The sequence below is a fragment of the Pholis gunnellus genome, assembly GCF_910591455.1.
Source record: "Pholis gunnellus genome assembly, chromosome: 3".
NCBI classification, from domain to species: domain Eukaryota; kingdom Metazoa; phylum Chordata; class Actinopteri; order Perciformes; family Pholidae; genus Pholis; species Pholis gunnellus.
Window position 1 is genome coordinate 8,338,984 of NC_136529.1, and position 24,439 is coordinate 8,363,422.

The following is a 24,439-nucleotide window of genomic DNA, read 5'->3' on the forward strand; positions in this document are numbered from 1 at the left end:
CCGGCTCTGACTCCCAACTTCTCCTCCGCCAGAGCGCCACGGCAGCTGGACAACACGCCGGACTGTCACTCATAGTTTCTGGATTCAAGCATTTTCTTTAATTATTTTTACTCCGTCCAGGTTGCAGTTGGGTTTTGGCAACGTCTTCGTGCAGTCAGAGAAACGGATTTGAAGTATCCGAGGGATGAGAGAGAGCAGCCGGATTCATCATCAGCGTGAGCGTGGAGGGCTGCCGGAGCTGCGCTGGTGTTTTAGCGTCACCCAGTGGAGGTCTGTGGGGGTGACAGGAAGGAGTGCAGACGTTCATCTCACCCAGCTTTGGACGACGAGGACCGGATGGTTGTGCCCCCGTTGAAGACAGCAGCACACTATCCACGGCTAAATGTTATTAATGGCTTCACTGTAATTCTCAGCATTATTTATGGGCTTTCTAAGTTGATTAATACATTTAATGTGAGTAGTTATCAATTGCCTGCTCTTGTATTGAGGAAATGTACTGCAAACAAACCAAAGAAGACAGTGTATGGTGTGATATGGATTTGGATAAAGTGCTTAAAGTTTGTCAGTGGGTATGCATACAAAATATTAGGGTCTGTATCAAATTTATTTGGGTGGATGTTGTATTCTATTTTATTTTTAAAGGCACCTATACCCAGCATTATTCATATACATTTAAATATATATATATATATTTTGGGATCCTTACCCGAATATATCAAAATAATATATTTATGACAAATATAAAATGGTCAAAATAAAGCCACCGTTTATTCATTCTATAAAGAACTGCTAAATAAGTGCGTATTACAGCCACAAAAATGAGTGAACTGCAAAGAAGTGACTGCTCTGTGCTGAAGGGATTGTGCACAGCAATATGTTCACACCATACACATCAGCATGAGGCAAAACATACCTCAGTGGTGCATATAAAAGTATAGTTTTTGGTATAAATATTGTATCTCGTTTGTCTCCCCTAAAATAGTTAGACTACCCTCCCATCAGCAGAAATGAAAACGACAGTAACCTCTATCTTTATTGACCACCCGTCCTCCCCTAATCATTTGTGTGCAGTCCATTGCTCAGAAGAACTTGCGATGTGTTCTGACATGCACTCGGCTCCTGCCTGCTCACCATGGTTATCATAATACATCTGTTTTTCTTTGACATTCAACTTCCTCTCTCCTCAAACATTACTGCTGGTGTACAAAGACTTCCCCCCAGCAACTGCATTATCGTCTCTCCATTTCACATCTCCATGTCTCCTCCGTCTGGCCGTCCGAAAGGCAGGAACGGGTGAATAATCAATACCAACCTTTGAGATAGCCTGTGGAGATGCGAGGCAAGCATTTGGGTTTGGATTTGATTGATTTTGGACACCCTGAGAGAGTGTTATCATCATAAAGCCAAAGCCATCTACCTCATAGACCACTCTGCAAACACACACACACACACACACGTGAGCAGAATCAAAGGGCAGAATACACAAATCCCCGGGGACTGAATATGAAAAAATGTCAGGCTATTATCATTGACCAGGCTGAGCTGTTACATTCCAAGAAGATATGTAGACCAGAGTCTATTTATGTCATTTATTGTATGAATCCCAAAGTCATCAAGTGTCATTCTTCCTCTCCTTCACACACGCTCACACGCACACACACACACACAATCAGACACAGAGGAGATGACCTCATTAATCTTTAGTGCATTGTATAGACCTATCCTGTCAAACCCCTGACACTGTGGTTTGTGACACAGCTCTGCTCATTAAATCATATGACAGGATGAGGTCAGCCGTGAGGTAAGGTGTCTCAAGCTGTGTGAGAGCAGATAAAGCCAGCAGTATTAGCTTCTCTGAGAGAGCTCAACAACAAATGTACGCGGCAGCCGAGGTGAGTCATGAGGTAATCCCGGTTAGTCAGCGCATGGCATCAAAATCGAACTAAAAAGAAAAATAAAGTCTCTGTTTTTTTTGTCTCTTTGAGGTCACACAAAGGTGGGGAATGAGGAGCACACATCCCCCGAGTTTGAGGCGTCATGTGATTCGGCGTCTCACACTTAGGTCTCATGTGTGTGTAGTTGTTGCTGGATGCATTTGCACTTTTTGTTTCTGTCTCTCCGAAAACAGTAGCATAGAAGACAAACGAAGTGTTGTCTTTTCATTACATATTATTTTTATAGTTTTGTTTGAATTTTTAATTGATCTATCTTCGATTATGTTTTTTTCAGATCAAGGAATTTAAAGTCTTGGTGATGTTGTTGAACATTTCATCATGTTTTCATTTCCTGTTTGAATGTAAATATACACTCTAATGTTTTGATAATCATATCAGGTTCGAATATTTATTTCAAAGATTTGTTCTATTTTGTTTTTAATCCTATAAACCATGTTTCTTAATGCCCAGCCTATTTGTGAAGTTTCAGCTAATTACATTTCCCTTGTATTTCTTGATTGATGCGGGGTCAGGTTGGCTGCTTAGGGCTCCCAATTACCCTTAAGGCACCCAAATGCCAAACAGTGGCCCTGCTCTCATTACTGTAGGTGGCACCTTGCGTAACACTCATCATACCATGCTTGTCATCCTGGGATAACTCTCACTTCACACACAGGGAACAACACACACATTGATTGTGGTGGGTTCGGCTTAAAATAACAGCACCCTGCAGGGCGCAGTGCGAGCCCTCTGCCTGAACCCACACTCGCCTTCACTCACGGAAGTGTGTTTGAAGACAGTGGGACGTCTACCAGAAAATTGCAAGAGGAAAAATAGGAGGCATAATGGCCTCAGGAATGGAGCTGGCCATCAATAATGCAGAGGAAGCAGCAGTTAATGCCCCCTTTAATTCAACAGGTCGGCAGACACCGAGACAGTTATTCTTCCTCAGCTGCAGATGCTCGATGAGAGGCAGCTACATCAGGCTTTATGGCTTTGTGTGCGGTTGCACTGCCAGGTCTTTTCCCCGACCTCAATCCCGATTGCAGGGCCATTAATGGGTTTTCATCAGGGGCCCGCCCATAATGGAGTTTCCAACTTCACCATCTTGCTCGGGTACCAGTGGGGAGCTGTAGCCACAGAGAAAGAAATAATGCCCTCCCAAAGTCAGAATGTATGAACCCAATTTAGTCTGAACAGTGAGAGTGCAGACAGCTTTAATGTACAAAAAAAAGAGCACAATCACAACAGCCAACGTTACACTGCAGAAATTACCATATAGAAGGTATATTGTCCTGCAGGTCGTACATTCAAGTTTAACACAAGTGAATGAATCTGCCATCAAGATGAGAAAAAAATACTTTTGTCAATTATGTTTTTATGAACATTGTCACCTACTGTATAAGATCATTCTCAATACATGTTAAAATAGATTGGGTCAAATAAAGTGCCAAACTGTAACTAATTCAAAGAAAGGAGGAGCAAGTCACACACTCACAACTCAGATGTAAACTGTTTATTCTCAGCAGTGATGAATGACTATTCAGATCCTTTAAGTAACACCAATGCAATACCAAGAGTCCATTACAAGCATGAGTCCTACATTCAAAATAATACTTACTAAGTAAAAGTACCATAGTATAATCAGCAAAACGTACTTACTGTAAAGTATCGAAAGTAAAAATATCTCGTTCTGCAAAAAGAGTGGCCCCTCTGAGTGTTAGGACATTATTAGATAGCTTTCAACCACTATATTTAAATGTAGGTAGTTTAATCTAGTGGTTCCCAACCTAGAGGTCAGGCACCCTCAATGTCCTCTGCAGAGAAGATGTGACGACGTTCCATACAGGCTGCCCTACATGCTAGAAAACTTTCTGCTAAAAAAAAAACTTTTTTAATTTGTTCCGCCCCTGCACCCCGGACAGCCTGGTATCACCTATGATTCAGTGTTGCACTCATTTGTACACAGGAAAAGAGAGAGACATTGATGCGTGAAGAATGAAAATGGAAAACTGGAAGAACTGCTGGTTACTTTCTCACCTGCACACAGCCAGTCACAAGCTAAAAAGGGGGGAAATACATTGTTTAGTATTTGCTTGTCATGTGCAGTTTTTTGTAAAATCTTAATCTGAAAAGTATAGTAAATATATGTGTCAAATACATTTAATGGGGGAAAATGATCAAATGTGTGAATTGTAGTGGAGAAAATTGAAATATATTGAAGTACAAGAACTTCAAAATTGCACTCAAGTACTGCATGTGTTGCATGTCTTGTTAGTACTTGACAATGTAAGATTGTCCTGAATTATCTTCCTTCTCTCTTCTTTCCTTGTTTCTGCATGCTTTGTAAAGGGTCAATACGGCATAACTTTGTACATTGAATCTTATATTCTATTTTTAGGCTGACTTTGTAACATCTGCACTGGGACTACAGATGAAAAATATCCTCTTGGCTAACTCTAGCGCATTTACAGGAATGTTTTATTAATATGCACTGTCCCTAACCAAATAAACCATTACAAATTATAATATTAAACCAGTAAAATTCTTTAGATCAACATTTCAGCACCTCTTGTCTTCCTTAAAGGTGCAAGGTCCGAGATTGGGAGCATTTCGTTTGCCTCTCAGTGACTCTCAACATGTTGATGGCGAGCCGGCGGCTCATAGCTAACTGTGCTAACAGCGCGAACCTTGCAAACTACCACAAAAGTGCTGACTGAGCTAATATTGGTTTCCTGAGGGGGAACTGTGGGTCGGGTGCTTCTCTTCTGCGACGATGTCATCAGCAGTAAGCGCCTTCTGAGAGCAGTGCAGAGCAACGGCTAGCTAGCTGCTCTCATGCACGAACACGACCTAAAAGCATGAGCAGCCGGCCCGCCAACACAGCAAGGTGGAGCTCTGAGCACACACACACACAGAGGGAGCGCAACTTCATTCTCTGAGAATAGACAATAGTTTGGTGGCCCATTTATTAGATACTATACCTCCTTTAAAATTTATTTCATATATTCTTAGAATTTAATAACAAAAAGATGACATTGTGTGTTTCTTTGATGACCACAGTACCGGTGAGCCAGCGTCACATTCAAGAGAAAATATAATTCAAGATGAAAACCTTGTTAAAATGAATATTTTTGCAGTGTAGATCCGACACAGTGAAATATGAACTCCGGAGATGTTCTTTTTCTTTTGTCTTGTTTTTCTCGCCTGATGATCTACTTATCGCATGACTTGCTGACCTCCTACCAGAGATCCGGCCATCGTATCGTAGAAACAAATTATCCCATCATTTCACTGTTTCCCTTGGATTCGGCTTCAGCAGCCTCTGACAGAGAAGCAGCGGGTCATTCATCAGGAGAGAGATTAAATCTTCCTCCGCTGCTCCTGCATGTGGAGAGTTCGTCTTTGAGAGGGGAAATAAACATTGTTTTTTCATCCATCCTTTCATGCAAATGCAATCATTTAATTTCCTTCTATCACTCGCCAGCATGTAGAGTTGTTAGCAATAAAACAGCTGTTATTCTTTTTTTTTTAAAGTGGGGATAAATATGAAATAAATGTGTTACCATTCCTGGTGAGCCATAGAACCGCATTGTGCCTGTTATAACAAGCAAGATAGAGAAAAGTTGAATCTGTTTAAAAGGTCAACTGACATAATGATGGGTTATGAGCCTCTTCTGCTTCATTGTAACCCCCAAAGTTTTCAAACTGCTTCCCGTCCTGTAATACTTTAGCTCCATCTTCTGGCAAACACACACAGGTGCAAACATCTGTCTGTCCGGAAAATACAAATCATTGCACACAACCACAATTCTGCATTGTTAACACACTGACTGTGGTCTCTTTACTTCCCTTTGTTTCATGTTAGCATAGACAATTCTGTATAGAGAGTTATGACCTTGGTTAAAGTACTAATGCTATGTTTTAAAATACTACTTAATTAGGTTTATTAGTGTTGATAATTTCAACAATGCATCATTTTTTATAAGCTCAAAACATGGTTTTGTATGTATGGTGATAAAAGTAGCACACTGTGAAAATACTCCATAACTCCAAGAAAGTAAAAGTACTATCAAGTACTATTAGCAAAATGCTTAAAGCATCAAAAGTAAAAGTACTTAACGCAGTTAAGTCTGAGACTTATACTATTATATTGAACTGATAAGCATTTTACTGGTGTAGTTGGTTAAGTGGTTTGTATACTTTTGGGTGGTTTAATCCGTCCCAAAACATTATATTTCATAAATTCATCCTAAATGTTGGATGTAAAATCTTAATCTGCAATGTAACAAGTAAGTACAGCAGTCAAGTAATGCAGCGGAAGTAGAATGAAATGGAAATACTCAAGTAAAGTACAGGTAGCTTAGCTTTGTATCTAAGTGCTTGAGTAAATGTAGTTGAGTAAAAGTATATAGTAGAATAAGTGCAAATACATCAAAAGAGTTAAGTTCCATTATTATACTGTTACAAAATACATAAGTACACAAACACACAGCAAGCACAGACACAACTGCTCTGGTCCTGTAATGTGATCTTGTTCTGCTGTTACTAATTCTAAATATAGAATTGAACAAATACATGAATTAGAATTGAGTCCCAATGCAGATGACATGTAGCCCATAGAAACTGTGTCTTTCATAATAAACGTCAGTAAACAAACTCTGATTCTGTTTGTTAAACGGTGACAAAGACAAAGAACATCACAAATAAAAGAGCAGTGTTGACAATCGACACATGTGCATATAAATCCCATCTCAGCATCAGTCCTTAAGCTGTCGGCTGGAAGATGGACTGTGACCTCAGATAAAAGTGATTATGTAACACAGGCTGCTCTTAACGTACCATTAGTGCTGCTCCTCTTTCGAAACAAGAACTCTATCTGATGTCAAACTCCAGCTCCTTCCTGCTCTGAAATATGGTTACTGGGCCTTTTCTACTAACTAACTAACTACAGTACAACGGTACAAGTGACTAGTCAGTACTCAAGCTCTGCTACAGTGGCATATGGTAAATGTGAAGATTAAATGTTCTGAAATCATGTGTCGGTTCATTATTGTCCAGTTTCTGAGAATCCTCACAAAACCAGAAACCGTGTTTGAAAGATCTGTCATCCTGTGATCAGTTTGTTTGTCTCCAGGAGAATATTCACTTCTTTAAGAGGGCGCCCTTTATAGATATAAATACTGAATAATATTCCTAAAAGAGGAATAATATGGCAGATCTGTTGTGTTTGGATTACATAAGTAAATATAGTGAAGTAAATATAGTGAAGTAAGATGTACAATGAAATTAAAATTGTATTTGTGTATAGTGCTTGAGTAAATGTAAATTAACTGTGGCCCTCCTAATTTATTATTGTTGTAGAATACGTGATGGTTTATTGTTAGAAAGTGACTCATGAACCTTTTAAATCACTTGACAATCAATTACTTAACAAACGACGGACCTGTTTGTTACCCAGTGCCTATCCCTTGTGGATGTTCACAACATGAGTTTCTGTCTCTTTTACGTGTTAAAGTGTGTAAATAAAACATGGTGAGTGTCCTTTAACAGCTGTCCAAATGAATGGTCACAATTACGCTATATAATATCATGGTAGCCTGTGGCTTCCTAAATCCGCTGACTTTCACATGAAAGGTATGTTATTACTGGTGAATAAAGCAGACAATACTTCTTGTAGCTGTTAGGCAATATTTTGGGCGTGTGTGTGTGCGTGTGTGTGTGTGAGTGTGTGTAATGTGCTCAGGGCTGGCAGCACATCCCTGTGAAGCCCTGCCTTCTGAGATGAGTTATCTGCCGGATTACAGCCTGCGCACAGCCAGAGAGAGCTTGTTTCTGTTTGAATGAGGAAAACATCGAGTCTGCCTGCCTGAAAGCTGTCACATGGGGCCGAGGAGAGGGGGGAAAAAAACGCTTCCTGAAATGATCCTCGTCGCTGGCTTTGTATTGTTTTGGGGCTTCTTCTCTCTAACTTAACATCGCGTTTAATTCCCCGTCCGGATCTTTTCTGCAGTCGGTGCCGATGATGATCAGCAAAGTCAAAAACGCCATGTCCACTCTAGTGGGAGGGATGATGCCGCACGGACACCACCACCACCACAACCATCACTCAGGAGGCGGCCAGAACTGCGGTCCGGACAGCCTGCCGCCGCGCTTCCCCTACGGCCGGCCGGATTTCTTGGACCTCACCCCGGAGCTCCTGCAGTACTCCACCGAGCACGCATCACGGCCGGTGCTCACGTTAAAGAGAGACAGCAGGCTTCACTGGCGGACGGGATACGCAGAGTGAGTGGCGTTCACGGACGAAATCCCCCCCCCCCCCCTCACCCAGAAAATGTTTTTATTATTATCACCAAATATTGTAATTGTATTAGTCTCCTGCTGAGTGTCAGGCCTGTGTTGCTGCAGCCTCAGCTGTGGAGGGAGAGCACTGCAGCAGCCAAATGATGGCCAACATGGCCTTTTGTTGTTGTACAGCTCCTGAGCGGCTGTAAATGATATTTGGAGGAGAGAGAGAGTGTGACTAGTCAAAACGCTCCACGTCACGACACGGTGACGTCTTGAACACAGGCTCGTCCTCTAGTCGATTTAAAGAGTTATGCTGGAATTGATACAAAAGTGCAAACAGGAAATGTCTTCCTACTCATGTCACCAACCAGCCCTTCTGTGTGTTTCCTCACCTGCCTGATCGTTCTGATGATCAATACCACTTTGAGAGACTGCTCTCTGAGAGGTTATTTGTGTGTTCCATTCACAGAGAGCCTCTGAGTCTGTGTTTGCGTTTAATAGGCTACTTCAAAAGGAAAAAGGTTTTAGTGACCAATAACCGTTTGTGTGTGGATGCAGAACTGCTCATGTCTTTGGCTTTACTGCAGGTGCTCTTATACTGTAATACACCTGCAGTGCTCTCACAGGTAGAAACAAAGCAGCACCATCTCATTCACACTATTGGCCAAGATTTGCTGTTGGGGTGAGGAAAAGAAATCAACCACTTCCAGACATTACACTCTCCTAGAGGAGTGTGTGTGTGTGTGTGTGTGTGCGTGTGTGTGTGTGTGGGGGGGGGGGGGGGGGGGGGTATGAAGGACTGAATAGATCCAGTCCTATAGTACAGTATGTGGGCTACAACACCCCCTGCCTGTCCTGCTGCACCCAGTGTGGAAACAGAAAGGCTGACTCATGCAGAGATTCTCAAGGGGACGGGTACGAGATTCGTGACGACAAGCGTCTCAGAAGACTGAACGAGGGAGGTCAAATGAGGGTGGTTAGAGTGTGGGGGAATGTGCACCGTCATCTGCATTCTGCTGCAAATGACTTGGATGCAAGTCGCTGAGACTGTAATCAGCGGCATTAGCCGTGCTGTTTACAACACAGCGTAATAGGCTGACCTGCTCATGCATCAGCTGTCAGTGCTGGAAAAATTCCACACCCGTCAGTGTTCAATTTACAAAGTGTGAGCAGACAGCACTAACAAAAAACAAGTCCATTAATGAATGGAAACATCTGGAAATAAGGGCTCTGTCCTCTCTCCAAAGTGCACCATTAATGCCAAATTACTGCTGTAATCAGATTGTAAAGACACTCAGATGAATATACGGCTGTGTGTTTATTTGGGATTGATTGAAGAAGTTATTTATTTACTCACGCAGCTGATATGGCTCTGATAAGACTACTCGGAGCCATCAAAAGGTGTCAAATGAACTGTGATGTGCATGGACTGATTGAAACACTGCATCACTGTAGATCAATGTGGCTGAAATCATTTTTAAAAAAAAACCTTTGCAGAGCAGGATTTATCCATTGGAGCATCTATCAGCGTCATCCCTTTTGTCCGGGTGCTGTTTGCTCCCCTTGAAGAACAATGAAGGCCAAACTGTTGAGGTGGACGCTGTCCAGTTGGAGGCCGCCCTGCTGGCTTTCATTCAGACTCTCTGCAACTTCTCCACTTTGATACCGCTTAGTTAGAGTCATTAATGGTAATGATTGATTTTGGTATGTTTTCACTGGTCCTGATGAACCGTGTGTTGCACAAGATTATGGCAGTGAAAGCTTGGTTGTTGTCTCAGACGACACACACACACACACACACACACACACACACACACACATAGGGTCTTATTTCATTCGTTTAAGCAGCACGCAGGTTTAGGTTGCTCGATATAATGAGTCTAGTTGATGGCATAATGCTGCAGTACAACATCGTATCAGCATCAACACGTGAGTGCACTTAACGGTGAGCCTCTCAAAGTTTCCCTTGTCGAATGGCTATTTAATACAATTTGATACGGAGGCAAGCTTCCAGGCCCGGGCACTGACATCATGAAAGAGAGTGTGAGGAGGCACAGACTCATTGTGGATATTCTCTCTTTCTTCAAGCTACGATACAAGTGGGAACAGATTTGAATAACTCATACGGTATATAGCATCTGCTGTATGACTCCATACATATTTGATTATTGTCCATGGTATGATAACTCTATGTGTTTTTTTAATAACGCAGGAATAAACAGATGTGAGGCGAGCACAAAGGTCCAGGAGGAAAAATAATTCCAAGCTCTCCGTGATCCTGAAGTGAATAAGCTGATATTAGAGAGCGGATGAGTTCTTCACAGAATCATTTCATGTTGAGATGACTTATGGTTACGTCAGGATTTTCTCATTATTATGGAAAAGAGTATTTTAACGAGGTACAAGCTGGCCTTTTCACTTGTATGACGATTTATTCAACATTATTACCTTAGAGTATATTTGTTTCCAAGTGCCACGATGATGTGAAGTCCTCTTTGAGAAGAGAAACATTAGAAGACAAAAACATTAGAAGAGGTATTATGGTGGCCATTGTTTCAGCTACCCTAACACACTGTCGGCCTCCAATGGTTGATGCAATAACAGCAAACAAGAGACATAAAGTCTATATTTGGTGCGAAATTTTGGCTTGGCAGAAAGTTTAGATGACAATCTAATTACAAGATAATAACTCCATGTGATATGTTTAATAATGCATGAATAAACAGATGTGAGTCGAGCGGCACAGGAGAAAAATCCGTGAAAGCTCTCTTTGATCCTCAAGTGAATAAGCAAATATAAGAGAACGGCAGACTGTTAAACAGAATCATTTCATGTTGAAAACATTTGGATACATGATCCTCTCATAAGATTAGAAACAGTTCCTGTCACACGTAGCTTTGAATGTGCAGTCCCTCTTTTGTTAAAGAGGCTATAATCTGTATTTTTTATAATACCAATGTGTCAAAAGACTATGTGAAAACAATGTGTAACATGAGAGGCGTTGTGAACAGAAAATCTGCAGCTTCCCCCAGCTTTTACAGAGAACCTCAGCTCATTGTTTAGTTGTCCGACCGCAACTTCACTGTTCTGGTTCACTCTGTGTCCTTTCACTGTACACTACCTGCTCAGCACCCAACAGCAGACAAAGTTAGCCAGTATAGCTGGTGGACATAGTGGACCATTTAGCAGCTGAAGAGCGAAATGTTTCCCTCAGGAGTTGGTGGAGAACAAACACAGAGAGAATCTTAGACATAAATTCATCGGGTGGCCAGAAACACGAATCAAAATGATGATGATGCCGTTCCGTAACTCTTGGATGTGTAAATAAGCAACTGTTTGCTAACAATTTTGCCATATCAACTTCAAAAAACGATGTGATAAGTAAAGGAAAGTAGAGAATCAAAGCATTTTAAAGCTTTGAGTGAGTTGAGGTGTAGCTTCAAAGTAATTGTCTCTGATGCTTTGAACCGTGTCACCACGTATTTCAATACTTTCTGTTCATGTCACCCAGTTCTTTTACATCTCACATGCTTAAACTGACACTATTCTGTGTCCAGATCCTGAAGTGATGGTGAGACACAGTGTAGGAGTTGCAGTACGTTTTAATTACAGAACCTGCATTATGTTCTGAGCAACATTCAAGTTACTCCAGTACCTGTAGTCACCGTACTGGATATTTGTTTCTGTCAGCTCTCGCCTTTAATGTGTCATTTGAAAGCATTGCACCACGTGTGTTGCAAACATGAAGAGCCACTTCCTCTCCCTGAAAAGGAATTCAGAATATGACTGGACTAATTCTTTCATGCTACAGATGAAGTCTTTGTACAGACATGCAGTGTTTGTGTAGCTGCTCCCCTCCACCTGATGTAACATAGTTTGGCAGCCCCCGGGGATTCATCTTTTTCACATTCACTTGGTTAAAGACATTCCACTCTTTAACTCTGAGATGTGCCTGTGGTGTAAGCAAAAGGATCAGATACACACCCACAGGCCTGACTGCTCAAACAAGTACTCAGAAACACTACTTTAACCGCTGGCTATGCAAAAAGCATCTTGAACAAAGACAACATGCAAACACACTTCACAGGTACAACAGTTACGCCCATGTTTCAGAAAGTTTAAATGTCCAGTGAGAAATAATCAGCAACACAAAATCTGGAAGGATGATTTCAGAGGAGTTACTGATCTGCCTCTGATCGAACCACAAAACTTCCTGTCAGACTTTCCTGAGTTGCAGAGGTTCACAAGAGATCAGGTGATAATTAGAACATGTCTTAGCCACAGCTCTACGTGTTACAACAGAAGTAGTCTTTTTTTTTTTCCAGCGAGAGGAATTGTATCTAATAACAGCACAGACATTTTCATCACATTTATGACGTTAAAATGGAACGGCAGCCGCAATTTCAGAATTCACTGGAACTCTCAACTTCCCCTTTTTGAACTTGATGATGTACTGTTCAGTGGGAGGGTTCAGACATAGTTTCAGCGAACACGACCGAAACGGTTTTCAGTCACAAGTTGTGAAAACATATGACCGAAACACAGATATGCGAAAGGGTTAAGTCACATTATAGGAAGGCCTGGTTTAGAGTCACATCCTCCCACGCCGCCGACATTGTGTCCAATTTTAGGTCATTGAGCGCATGTGACTGCTTTGACAGAAAGTCATTTGCTGATTCTTTACTGTGGGGTGAAACTTCATTACACTGCAGAAAAAGAAGACATTTATTATGTTAACAAGTGAAGTGATTCATGGTTAAATCAGGAAGTTTTATTCAACATTATTAACTTTATTAATACAAAAATATGTTTATGTAAAATGACACAATGTGAAATCGTCTTAGAGAAGAGGAACATTATAAGACAGAGCAGTGTTTAAAGGTCTGATGGTGGGCCTTTTCAACACACTGTCAGCCTCCAATGGCTGAAGCATTCAATAAGAGCAAATAGAAAACACATTGTACGTTTTCTGTGACATCTTTTGCCCTTGGTGGAAAGTTAAGATGACAATCAGGCGACTCTAAATTCTTCCCTGTCATTGGTCCTAATGCAGGGAGCGAGTGCAGGACACTGTGGTGCCTGTCTCCTGCTTTCATCTGATTAGACGGTGAAAGGGCTTTTTATAATCCAGATTTGGGCAGCAGTTGCCTTTATTTTCTGCCTCATTTCTGCTGCTCTCCGATATCAGAGCTTCTGGCCAGACATTTTCTGCAGAGATTGTAATCAACTAAACTATTTGGAAAGCCAGAGGTCAAAGGTCTTATTTTGATGAGATTGTTGCTCTGGATTTCTCTCGTCTCCTTTGTTTGACTGTCCAGTTTTTTTTCTCTTTCTCTCTCACTGCTCGTCTCATATTTATTTTTGGTCTCTTCGCCATAATGATCCCAGCAGCAACTGATACATTACTAATCCGCCCTCTGCAGGAGTTTCCGAGGGAATCTTAATGACAATACCTGAATGAGTAGAATTGCGCAATATAGGCATTATGCCGTATTATCCAGCTAATGGGACATTTATCTATAATTGAAACTGAAAATGTTACATAATGTGCCAGCATGAGCTCCAAACTGCAGCCTAATGCCACAGCTTAAAGAAGCATGCCAATGAATGTTTGTATGTTTTAGTCCATTTACTACAGATTGTAAATCTGCTAACCATTTTGCATTTTGTTTGTTTTGCATTTTGTTTGTTTTAGATTTTGTATTCTTCCCACTGATCCAGGAAGCCATTACTTTCCATTGACTTCAATAAAGAATGAAAATCAGTCAGTAGATTCTTAAATGTGCTATCTGTAGATGGAGCTGAGAGCGTGTCATTGTGTGGTAATTCAGTTAAAGCTGCACTTATCAATAACTTTACATTAAAATACTAGAAATACTCTCTGGGCTGTGCCCAAGTGGCGAAAATGAATGCAGGTTTATGGTGCAGAATGATTAACAATTGATACTCTATCCCTTTAATTCATAATGGATTACACAACTCATTCAATTTCAAGAACCTGCTAATTGATTTCCATCATGTACTGAAATGAACAGACCCCAAACAGTTGGAAAAATGTACATTATTCGTAGAGCTAGAACATGAGACAACGCTGGTATGGTCAAACTAAGTTGATGAGATTGTTTGAGCATGCACCAGTGGTCTGCACTGGTTCCTCCAGGGAACACTGCTGCAGTATGAACAGTGCATTACTCTTAAGCTATTATCCTCCGCAGCTCATAATAAAAACACTTAATCCCTCCTGCAAGTTCCCTCTGGGACATGACAGCATCCTGTTCCACTTTTTTCCTCACTCTTTCTCTCCCCCCCACATTTTTCTGATGCTATTATATTTTCATGTGGTTAGAGGTAGAGAACACTATAAATCATCTGACTCCGGGCTCACCTTTCTTCCTCTTGCCTCTTTCTCCATCAGGGTGATCAATGCGGGGAAGAGCATGCTGAACGAGGACCAGGCCTCTTGTGAGAAGGTGTTCGTAAAGAAGCCGAGCGGCAAACATCGTAACTCGTCTATGCTGGAGGACAACGGGGTGAGCAAACTCCCCGAACGTCAGCACAAATGCTTAGCTGAAGGCGGGCTGGTCCAATAAACAATTAGTGTTAATGATTTCAATCTGACGTCAGTGTTCTCTAAGTCCTGAAGGTGTGTGCGATTCTTGCTATGCAGCTTCAAACACTATAGTCTGAGCAGTATATTGATATTAAAACGGTGTCGTCGCATGCACTGTTGTTATCTAACACCCGGTGTGTCTTCGTATCCTGTTTGGTATTGATGGATTCACCTCCAGTCCCAGTGGGACCTCTAATTTTTCCCATGTTTGCTATCATCCAAATGTCTCTGATAAACTCAGTTTTAGTCGTTAGAAAATACACAAAATAAGCACTTTTAGTGTCTTCACCCTCAGGTGGCCACAAACACGATTCCAATTTGATGCTAATGTTGCTCCTATATCTACAGGCAACTGATTGCTAACATGTTAGCTGTGTAAATATGTCAATGTTTCGATAAAAATCTGTTATTGCAGGTTTAACGTGCCATATCTGGCTGAACATTGAGGGTTTTTTTTGCTCTCTAAAATCTAGATAGTGCAGTGACTCTAATTATTTACTTGACATAATAAAAAAATAAATGTGCGCACACACACACACACACACACACACTACAGGTTTGCCCTGTTGAGCTGGTGTTTCATAGGTGACGGGGTTCCATAGAGCACAGGCCAAAGTCTAGCTTATCTTCATTGTAGTCATGTAATCTTCCTAAACACAATTAATGTTCAGGTCAATGTATCTGTTTGAGACCTATTACGCCTGTACACACACACACACACACACACACACACACACACACATTCTCATCCTCCATTTGGTGTAAATGAATTACGTCATCCCCCCCCCCCCCCCCCCCCCCCTCCCCCACTTGAGTGTAGCATCAGAGCGGTGAGCAGATGCCTCGTGCCTGTTTGTGTGTTAGTTAGTCAGTCAGGCCAACTGTGCCTGCAACCATGTCTTCAAACACAAAGGTGGCAACGCCTCTCCATCGCCCATTGCATCATCGTAGATCAGCAAATGCCCTGCGGTGAGATCTGTCCCGTAGTCCCTCCATCACTTGTGTCGCTCCTGTCAGGACTAATATCAGCACAATTTATTCTCACTGTGGGTTAATATTATATTCTTGTGTTTTTGCACACTACTGTTCAATATTGTTTACGCCATATAGATCATGACAAGTAGAGCAACAACATCTTGATGTCCTGCCAGCTTTCAAATAATATTATAATCTAGATTTGCTGCAGGGACCTGAACTGGAAGAAGCATATTGCTTAGCATTAAAATGTTACCAGCTGCAGACCCGGAGCCTGTAAACACTCACAAATCTGTGCCTTCTGCTCAGAGTTGTAATCTCATGGGAGGTTTTTAAATTGTTACCATAGGCATTTTGACTTTTCTTTTTTTTTATGTTACGACTACTAGTTTTACTACATTCATTTTAAATGTCTTTATGCTCAAATACATTTTTCAGGATGGCACAGGAATCCCTCTCCACTTTTGGGGCGTGTTTGATGGACATGCAGGTTCTGGAGCCGCCATCATGGCGTCCAAGCTTCTACACCGCCTCATCAGAGACCGTTTGGGAGAAGTCTGTCACCTGCTGGAGAACCCCACCAGCGCACCTCCTATCTGCCTCGCCAAGAACGGCAGCCCGTACCAGGCGGACGCGAAGAAGGGGGCCGCACAGGAGACAGAGGACCCCGACGCTGTCACTGACTCCTCGGTGCGCTTTCACATGGAGAAGGTTGTCAGTTTGGAGAGCCTGGTGATGGGAGTCATAGAGACCGCCTTCACACAGATGGTGAGCAGATGATCACTAACAAGCTCTGTGAGAAAACAAGGCAACAGTACGTTGCATATTGCAAGCTGCACGAGGTATTTGTCCACATGTTTATCTTCAAACAGAAACATTACTGAAGATTTTCACTTAAATTCACAGAAAACACTGCGGGCTTACCATCGTAGCTCTTCTGTTATGATTTGCACCAAAGGGAGAGAGGAGGAAGATCTTATTTTGGTCAATCTAACTTCTTTTCAAGGCTTTCTTCGCATGTTGGTCTGTTTGTTGGTCCACGACTTTGATCCAGGCTGAAATATCAGAACTATTGGATGGATGGCTGTGAAATTTGCTACAGACACTCATGTTCCCCTTTGTGATCATTTTGGTGATCCCTTAACTTTTCATCTATAGCGCCATTATCAGATTTGAATTTGACTTTCTCCAGTCTTTTTCTATTAACATCTGCAAAGCGAATGAGATTCCCATCAGCCTCAGCTGTTCTTTGTGTTTAGCGCTAATTAGAAGTTGTCAGCATGCTAACGTGCTAATCTCAGGTGGTGGACATGGTTATCTTTATACGTGCTAAACACCTGGTTAACATTGTCATTGTAAACATGTTAGTATGCTAATGTTAGCATTTCACTCAAATCTCTGCCGTACCCAAAGGAAAAGAGCTGCAAGCACGGCTGCAAAGGGATTTTTTTTTTTTATGCCTCCACGCTGGCGACAGCCATGGACGGAAGCATTGTGTTTTTTGGGTTGTCTGTCCGTCCAGTCCATTATTGTGAAGGTGATGTCTCAGGAACGTCTGGAGGGACTTTCTTCAAATTCCACCTGGACTCTAGGATGAACTGATTAGATTTGTGATGTCAAAGGTCAAGGTCTCATGTTCCGTCCCATTCTTGTAACAATCTCAGCTAATCATGACAAATTCACACAAATGTTATAAATAGGATGAAATTATGATGCCATGACATTTTGGACAGACATTGTTTTAACCTGAACATGACTGGTTTACTCACGTTGAAGTAAACCGAATCCGCTCGGCCTCATGCAGTCAGGAAACTGAAAGTGATTCTCAGATGCAACTACTGTCTGGTTTCAATGACGCTGATAATCAACCACAGCCTATGTAATGTATTCACAAAGCCTGCTTGTTTCTCTCCTCTTCATCAGCACTGCTGTTTTGTTTTGAATATAAACATTTATGGAGAAAATAATGAGCCTTTCAGGGCGCTGAGAGCTCATTAACCTGAGAGGTTTTTTCTCTTTGTATTTCAGGATGACCTAATTGAAAGGGAGAAAACATCATATGCCATCTCTGGTGGATGTTGTGCCTTAGCTGCCATTCATTTAATGGGGAAACTCTACGTAGCCAATGCTGGAGATAGCAGGTAAGAGAACTGAAAGAAGCTCTCTACTGCAGACCACAGGATCAAATCATCTGTGTCAATGTGTTCACTCTCCACTTTATTGTGTCTGGAGCTTTATGTGGGAGATCTTCTCAGACACAGTAGTTTCTTGAGCCCCCTGGGGTTCACGTTGAGTACTGCAGCATCATTTAGCCTTCTCCTACCAACACTCTTTCTTACCAACCTACTCATCTGAGAAAGAAAAGGAAAATATCGTATTGTCTTTGTGAACATTCTCACTTCTTTTCCCCCCACAGGGCCATAATCATACGAAATAATGAAGTGGTTCCAATGACGAATGAATTCACACCGGAGTCAGAGAGACAGCGGCTACAGTATCTGGTAATCTTCTGTCTTCTATGTTTCAAATACAATTATTTTACCAACAACCGACATATAAACTAAATGTATAGAGTCTGTTCAAGGGGATTTCATAATCTGGTAAGTACATAGCAAGCTGTAAAAGGAAGAGTATACATATCGTTGATCTTTACAGTCAAATGAGGTTTTACTAACAGAAAAGTTGAGCGTGATAAGCAGGCAACCTAAAGACGAGGGAGGAAATCCTGTCTCACACAGAAATAATGTGACGTTCACGGGTTTTAGTTCTGAGTCACCGAGTGGGTGGTTGATTTTTGCTGCCAAAACAGGGAGCTGTTTCGGTATACAGCATACGGTCCTGCAAGTCTTCTGTTACACATGCAATCGTATAGCTTCCCTTCAGAGTTGTGACAGACATTTACGTTTAAGTAAAGCGTTTCATTCTGTAGTTTGACGCGACCTGCCCCATTTTGTGTGTCACTCCAGGGCTTCCTGAGGCCAGAGCTCCTGGGCAATGAGTTCACTCACATTGAGTTCCCTCGTAGGATCCAGCACAGCGAGCTGGGCAAAAAGATGCTCTACCGAGACCACACCATGACTGGCTGGTAAACCCCAAGTTCCTTTTTAAACACATCGTCTGACAGTTAATCACTTTCCATGAACACTTTACTCTCTACTGGGTTCAAATTGCTTTTTGAACAAGTTTCAATCACAAAATATACAATTTACAATGACACAAGCAACAGAGAAAAGCACCAAAAATAATATTTGAGAAACTACAACAAGTGAAAAAAATGAGTAGTTCTGGGCTACTGTAGAAACATGGTGTCTGGCTCCGTACGTAGAGATGAACGTCTCATTCTAGGTAACGAAAACACAGCGATTTCTTTTTTCAGGTGATTAAACCTACTTATTAATATGCTGTTTCATTTCTTGCCAACGGATCCCCCTAAATGCTACACACTGTTCCTTTAAACAATTCATTACTTATCAAAGTTTATAATTTGCTTGATCGTTTTCCAGTGTTTCAGTAACTTGCATCTTATATCTGTTGGTTGTGTTCGTTTTAGGGCTTATAAGACGATTGTTGAAGATGATCTGAAATTCCCCCTGATATATGGAGAGGGTAAAAAGGTAAGAAACAGGGGAAACCCAATCCACGGTGCTAGAACAAATTCTCTACAGCTCTAAGTTATTTGTTCAATTCTTTTGCGTTCGCCCGGGTAGAAATGAGACCTGCTCCACATTTTCATTATTGTCTGAGAGGACATGGTCTTCACTTGGTAATCCCTCATAAGTGGATTTTCTTAGAACTGAATCACATCCCCGAACCAATAACCTACATTATTGTGTGTGTGTCTGTGTGTGTTTGTCTCTTACTGTGTATGTGTTGGTATATACAGGCACGCGTCATGGCGACAATCGGAGTGACCCGTGGGCTGGGAGATCATGACCTGAAGGTGTACAACTCCAACATCTACATCAAGCCCTTCCTCTCATGCGTCCCTGAGGTGAGTGTCAGGAGTCAGAAGCAGCACTGGTTGTCAGCGCCGCCCTTCGGCCCCGTCGCTGTAGCCACCTCGGAGCCTTTAGCATACATTTGAGCAGCTTTTGGGCCCTGGGCTTCACTCTGTCTGCTGTTGCTCACAGCTGTGCGCTTTTGTTGCCGTTTTGCAGGCTCAGATGATTTGCAGAGAAACAGATTTGTTCACTGCACCAAACATTTTTTCACCTTTTTATTGAAAGATATTTTACAAAGGGAGGAGGAAATAGACATCAGCAAAGCATGGGAAGCGAGTGAACCAGTAGAATTTTAGAGATCTTCTTATAATGACTTCTTCTGTTATCAATCCAAGATCACATATAAAAAAACTCTTTTCTTCACCACGCTTCACCACGCTGGCTCATACTCACTTGTGACTAAATTCATTTGTACGCCCTGATAAAGTTTCAAGATGATTCTTGAATAAAATGCCTTTTTTTAAAATTTTCATCACATAATAATCCCTGACCTGTAAATAGCTAAATATATCTTTGCTTTCATGATCAAATTCCTCCTTCAATTTATTGAAGTGTATAATGTGCACAGCGCTCAGGAATAGTTACACACACACCTTTTTCAGCTTCTTGCCACTCATCGCAGCAGTTAAAAATACTCTCGGCCCTTCTTGATAGACTTTATTTATCATTTCCTTTTCAATCACTTCTCAGCTCACTTCTATGCCCCTTTCCTGCAAGCATCTTCCAGCATAAACACACAAGAATAAGCAGTTATCATGACAGCTCGATCAATAGAACTTCATCAATAATATGTCTTATTGTCACAGGTGAAGGTCTATAACATGGATGAAAACAAACACGGCCCAGACGACGTCTTGGTCATGGGCACAGATGGATTGTGGGACGTAACGACGGACAGGGAAGCGGCAGATGCTGTGTCAGCTTACTTGTCTGGCTGTGACCCCACTGACCCCATGAGGTATGCCCTTTAATCCATTACATTAGGCTTTTATATGCTCCGTCGTGTGCCGTGTGAACATGTCGCACATGAAAGTTGCAGTTTCAGGAGACCTGTGTAAACTAGTCCTCAGTATGTCCAGTCGGTGGTGACAAATACTCAGGTCTCCTGCAAAGTTGCACTTCATGTGAATGTGTAGTGGCTTTACAGTAAAAATGATAGCTGGGTGATTTATGAACATGTATGCAGATTTAAGGACATTTTAAGAGACTATTTCTAGCCTAATGTTTGATTTGATTTCAACTGTGTAATAGAGCCGTGTGTAGAGCCGTGTGAGTGTGTAGAGCCGTTAAAGTTGTTGACAAGCCTTTATAAGGCCTTATATCTGCTTACAATATTTATTATATTTGTATATACTGTTGGGGGGGGGGGGCTAAAATGTTACCCAACTGACTAAGTCAGAAAGGCACCAAAATCATGTCTTTCGTGACCACCGTGCAAAAAGCAAGCTTAATTTTGTCAGATATACTCAAGTGACTGAATATGAATCTGTATTTTGTACGTGTGTTTGTGCTCGTCTTAAATTACAGTGCATCTCACTACTGTAATTACTATTTTTTGTTCTGCCCTCTGTGTGTTACTCAGGTACACTCTGGCAGCCCAGGACCTGCTGATGAGGTCACGAGGCGTGCTGAAAGAGCGCGGCTGGCGGCTACCCAACGAAAGACTGGGCTCAGGCGATGACATCACTGTGTTTGTCATCCCACTGGCGAGGCAGGAGTCAGAGACATGATAAGGTGTCGCAGCGACCGCTGTGACAGGGATGACGCCTTCAGGGTCCCTTCCCGCGGTCCCTCCAAGCTCCCTAAACCCTCGACCGACGGGGCGGCGGGAGAAAAGAGCACCTTTGTCATAGGGGAGACTCGGATCTGATCAGCACCTTCATCAACCCAGGCTGCACCCAGTCCAAGCCGCTTCACTTCAGCCCAACCCAGGATCCCATCATTTGGTTGTTCTCAGACATGTAACAAAAGATTTTCGGTGACATTATAAGAGATGTCACACTCTTCCTCCCAGACCTGCTGTTTGTGACGGTCGCCAGTGAGAATTAAACCCCTCGTAGTATTTTGGATTCCTGTTTATGTTCATGGCTGGACCGCTCCTCAATCCTTTGAATGGATTGTTCATTTTCATGTCATACCCTGAATGTGACTCCCTTTTGTAAAAAAAAAAATGTCACAATCAATTTAGGGGATTGCAGTAAAGAATGTGAAGAAACCAAAGAGATGTCGTTAAGGCATAAGGTTGGAAATCTGTAAAAAAAAAAAAAACGATAAACAAACAAAAAAAAATCCTTAGATTCATGTCTGTACATTAAAGATGCATGTAGGAAGTAAAAACAGTGGAATGGACCTTTTTTTAGCTCTGGACTCAAACAGAATCAGTTGGGTCTGTATTGCCTCACTTCCTGTGTTGATGACGAATGAATGACGACACCTTGGCACTAGAAGACTGCTGCACATGCTCCGTGTTAGCCTGTTGGTTTGTGATACCGTCCTATTGAATGTGCTTATAAACGACTTGTTTCCTTTATGTCGTTACATTAAAAAAGGTTTCACTTGTGTTTAGTAAAAAAGAATATGAAAGAAAATTTGTTTAACTACATGAGAAAGTAATCTGTTTTCAGTAAATGTCTCGGTATAGTAAGATGTGATAAACTTCACACATATGCCTTATTAAGAGATGAAGGGTTTTTTTTCCCCTCTGCACTAAATTTGGTCCTTGTAAGAACATTGTATGCCCTGGAATGTACCGTATACCTATTTTTTTATCATTATTGTCATGTTATTTAGATTAGCCATATATTTTTGATGACAACATGGTTGTAAGCAGTATGAAAAGTTTTATTTTTATGTTTCTATCCATTAACTGTGTGTTTAGAGAGAGATGGTGTGTCCTAGTATATGAGGTAGAGGGATAATGTGTACCAGCTTGGAAATAAATCAGATTATTCCCATTGGCTTTGAACTTGTTTATTTACTCAGTCCATTACTCAGAAGGAAATGAACCTTTGGTGTGTTCAACTAATGAGTCAGAATAGTTCAGAGAGCCTGTCACTGATAATTACAGTTTGACTAAGAAGAAAGTTCAGTTACTAAATATTCACTTTTTCCTATCCTGACTTGTGTAATACTCCACTACAACTAAAAGTCTTCCATCCGTTTACTTGAGCAATAAAATATTCCCTGCAAAACCACTCAGCTTATACAGAATGGACCCTTCCAGTGTTATGCTATTCTATACTATTTAGTTGATTGTTGTTATTGCATTAACATGTAAGCAGCATTTTAATGTATCTGTGGAGGTGGAACTCATTTTAAATGGAGAAGTTGAAGGCCTCCATTGTCCACCCACACAGGTGTTTCCAGTTGTACCTGATTAGGCCTCCTTTAGGACTGTGTTAGTGTACGTGACAGACAGAACAGGGACTCGCTGAAAGACAACAGCTCCATAGCTCTACTAGAGACTACATCGAGAACTCCACGGGTAACCTTTATTCCTTCTTTTTTCTTTTAATATCATACTAAATGTTCTTTGTTCTCAGTTACAGTTAAATTCAACACAGCAGGGGGAAACAGCCAATGCACAATCAATATACATACAGTATACAGCCATATAAAACAGGTATTCTAGGTAAACCAGATAACCATAGAAATCTGTGTATCCCTTCACAATTGATGGATTACAGGTCTGTGAAAAGAGATAAACGCTCTAATCAACCTCAAACTGATCACCGATCTAATCAGCAACATTAACTGACAACACTGTGTGAGTGTGCAGGGCTTCTAATCAGTACGTTGATTGGTCACCGCAGTGCCTTTGTGTGTAAAATCTTTAATTGTAAAGAAACTAAGAACAATAGCTAAAAATGAATGTAGAGTCCAAAAGTAGTTTACAACATTTCCCTCTGAAGGGTTGTGGAGTAGAGGCATACAAGTTAAATACAAATACTGCTAAATTGTACTTAACTACAACACTTGAATGTATTTAGTACTTTCCATCACTGTTTTTTATTTTATTAATCAAGAAAAGAAAGACAGACCATAATCCCGTTCAGATTATATTTGAGGTAAATCAAAAACGTAGCCTGCAACAATTGAGTGTCTGTTCAGATATGAAGTGATGTATTTATTGTCAGAGGGAAACACTGGTGAGATCCACACCCATCCCTCCTGTTGCACGAGACTTCTTGAACTACGGATGATGTCATCTTTGACCGGGGAGGGGAGGGGGGACTCGAGCGCCCGCAGCAACTCCTTCAAATTAGTTAGAAGTAACTATAACATCACCGGAAGTACAAGCAGTAGCCTACAAAATAACAGTGTAAACTTTAGTGTCGCTTCAGTGGACAATGGTGAAAGTAAGCTATATTAGTGTTAATATTAAATATTTAATATTGCCGATGAATCAATTAATCAACTATGTCACAGCAGGGTTTTTTGACAAGTGATGGAAAACAATGGACAGAATATAAACTATATCAAAATCCAACCAATTGTCCTGTACTTGTCTGCTAAGTTGCTCCAGGTTTTCTGTGATTTGATGTGACACAATTGTATTTAGGAAAATATAACATGTGAGCACAACATAAGGCCACAAGATTATGCAGTATAATAATGGAGGAACCAGTTAA

The 24,439-nt window shown here is 41.4% G+C and overlaps 1 protein-coding gene across 1 annotated transcript; it reads left to right on the forward strand.

Annotated features, from left to right (window-relative positions):
• The first annotated feature begins 7,743 nt into the window (after window positions 1-7,743).
• Window positions 7,744-22,762, forward strand: ppm1j (protein phosphatase, Mg2+/Mn2+ dependent, 1J). Its single transcript, XM_079185743.1, has 10 exons — window positions 7,744-8,219; window positions 14,638-14,752; window positions 16,246-16,575; window positions 17,836-17,948; window positions 18,224-18,308; window positions 18,774-18,892; window positions 19,358-19,421; window positions 19,691-19,798; window positions 20,615-20,766; window positions 21,391-22,762. Exons 1-10 carry the CDS (start codon window positions 7,957-7,959, stop codon window positions 21,536-21,538), a joined length of 1,497 nt encoding a protein of 498 aa, XP_079041869.1. The 5' UTR covers window positions 7,744-7,956; the 3' UTR covers window positions 21,539-22,762.
• The last annotated feature ends 1,677 nt before the right edge of the window (window positions 22,763-24,439 follow it).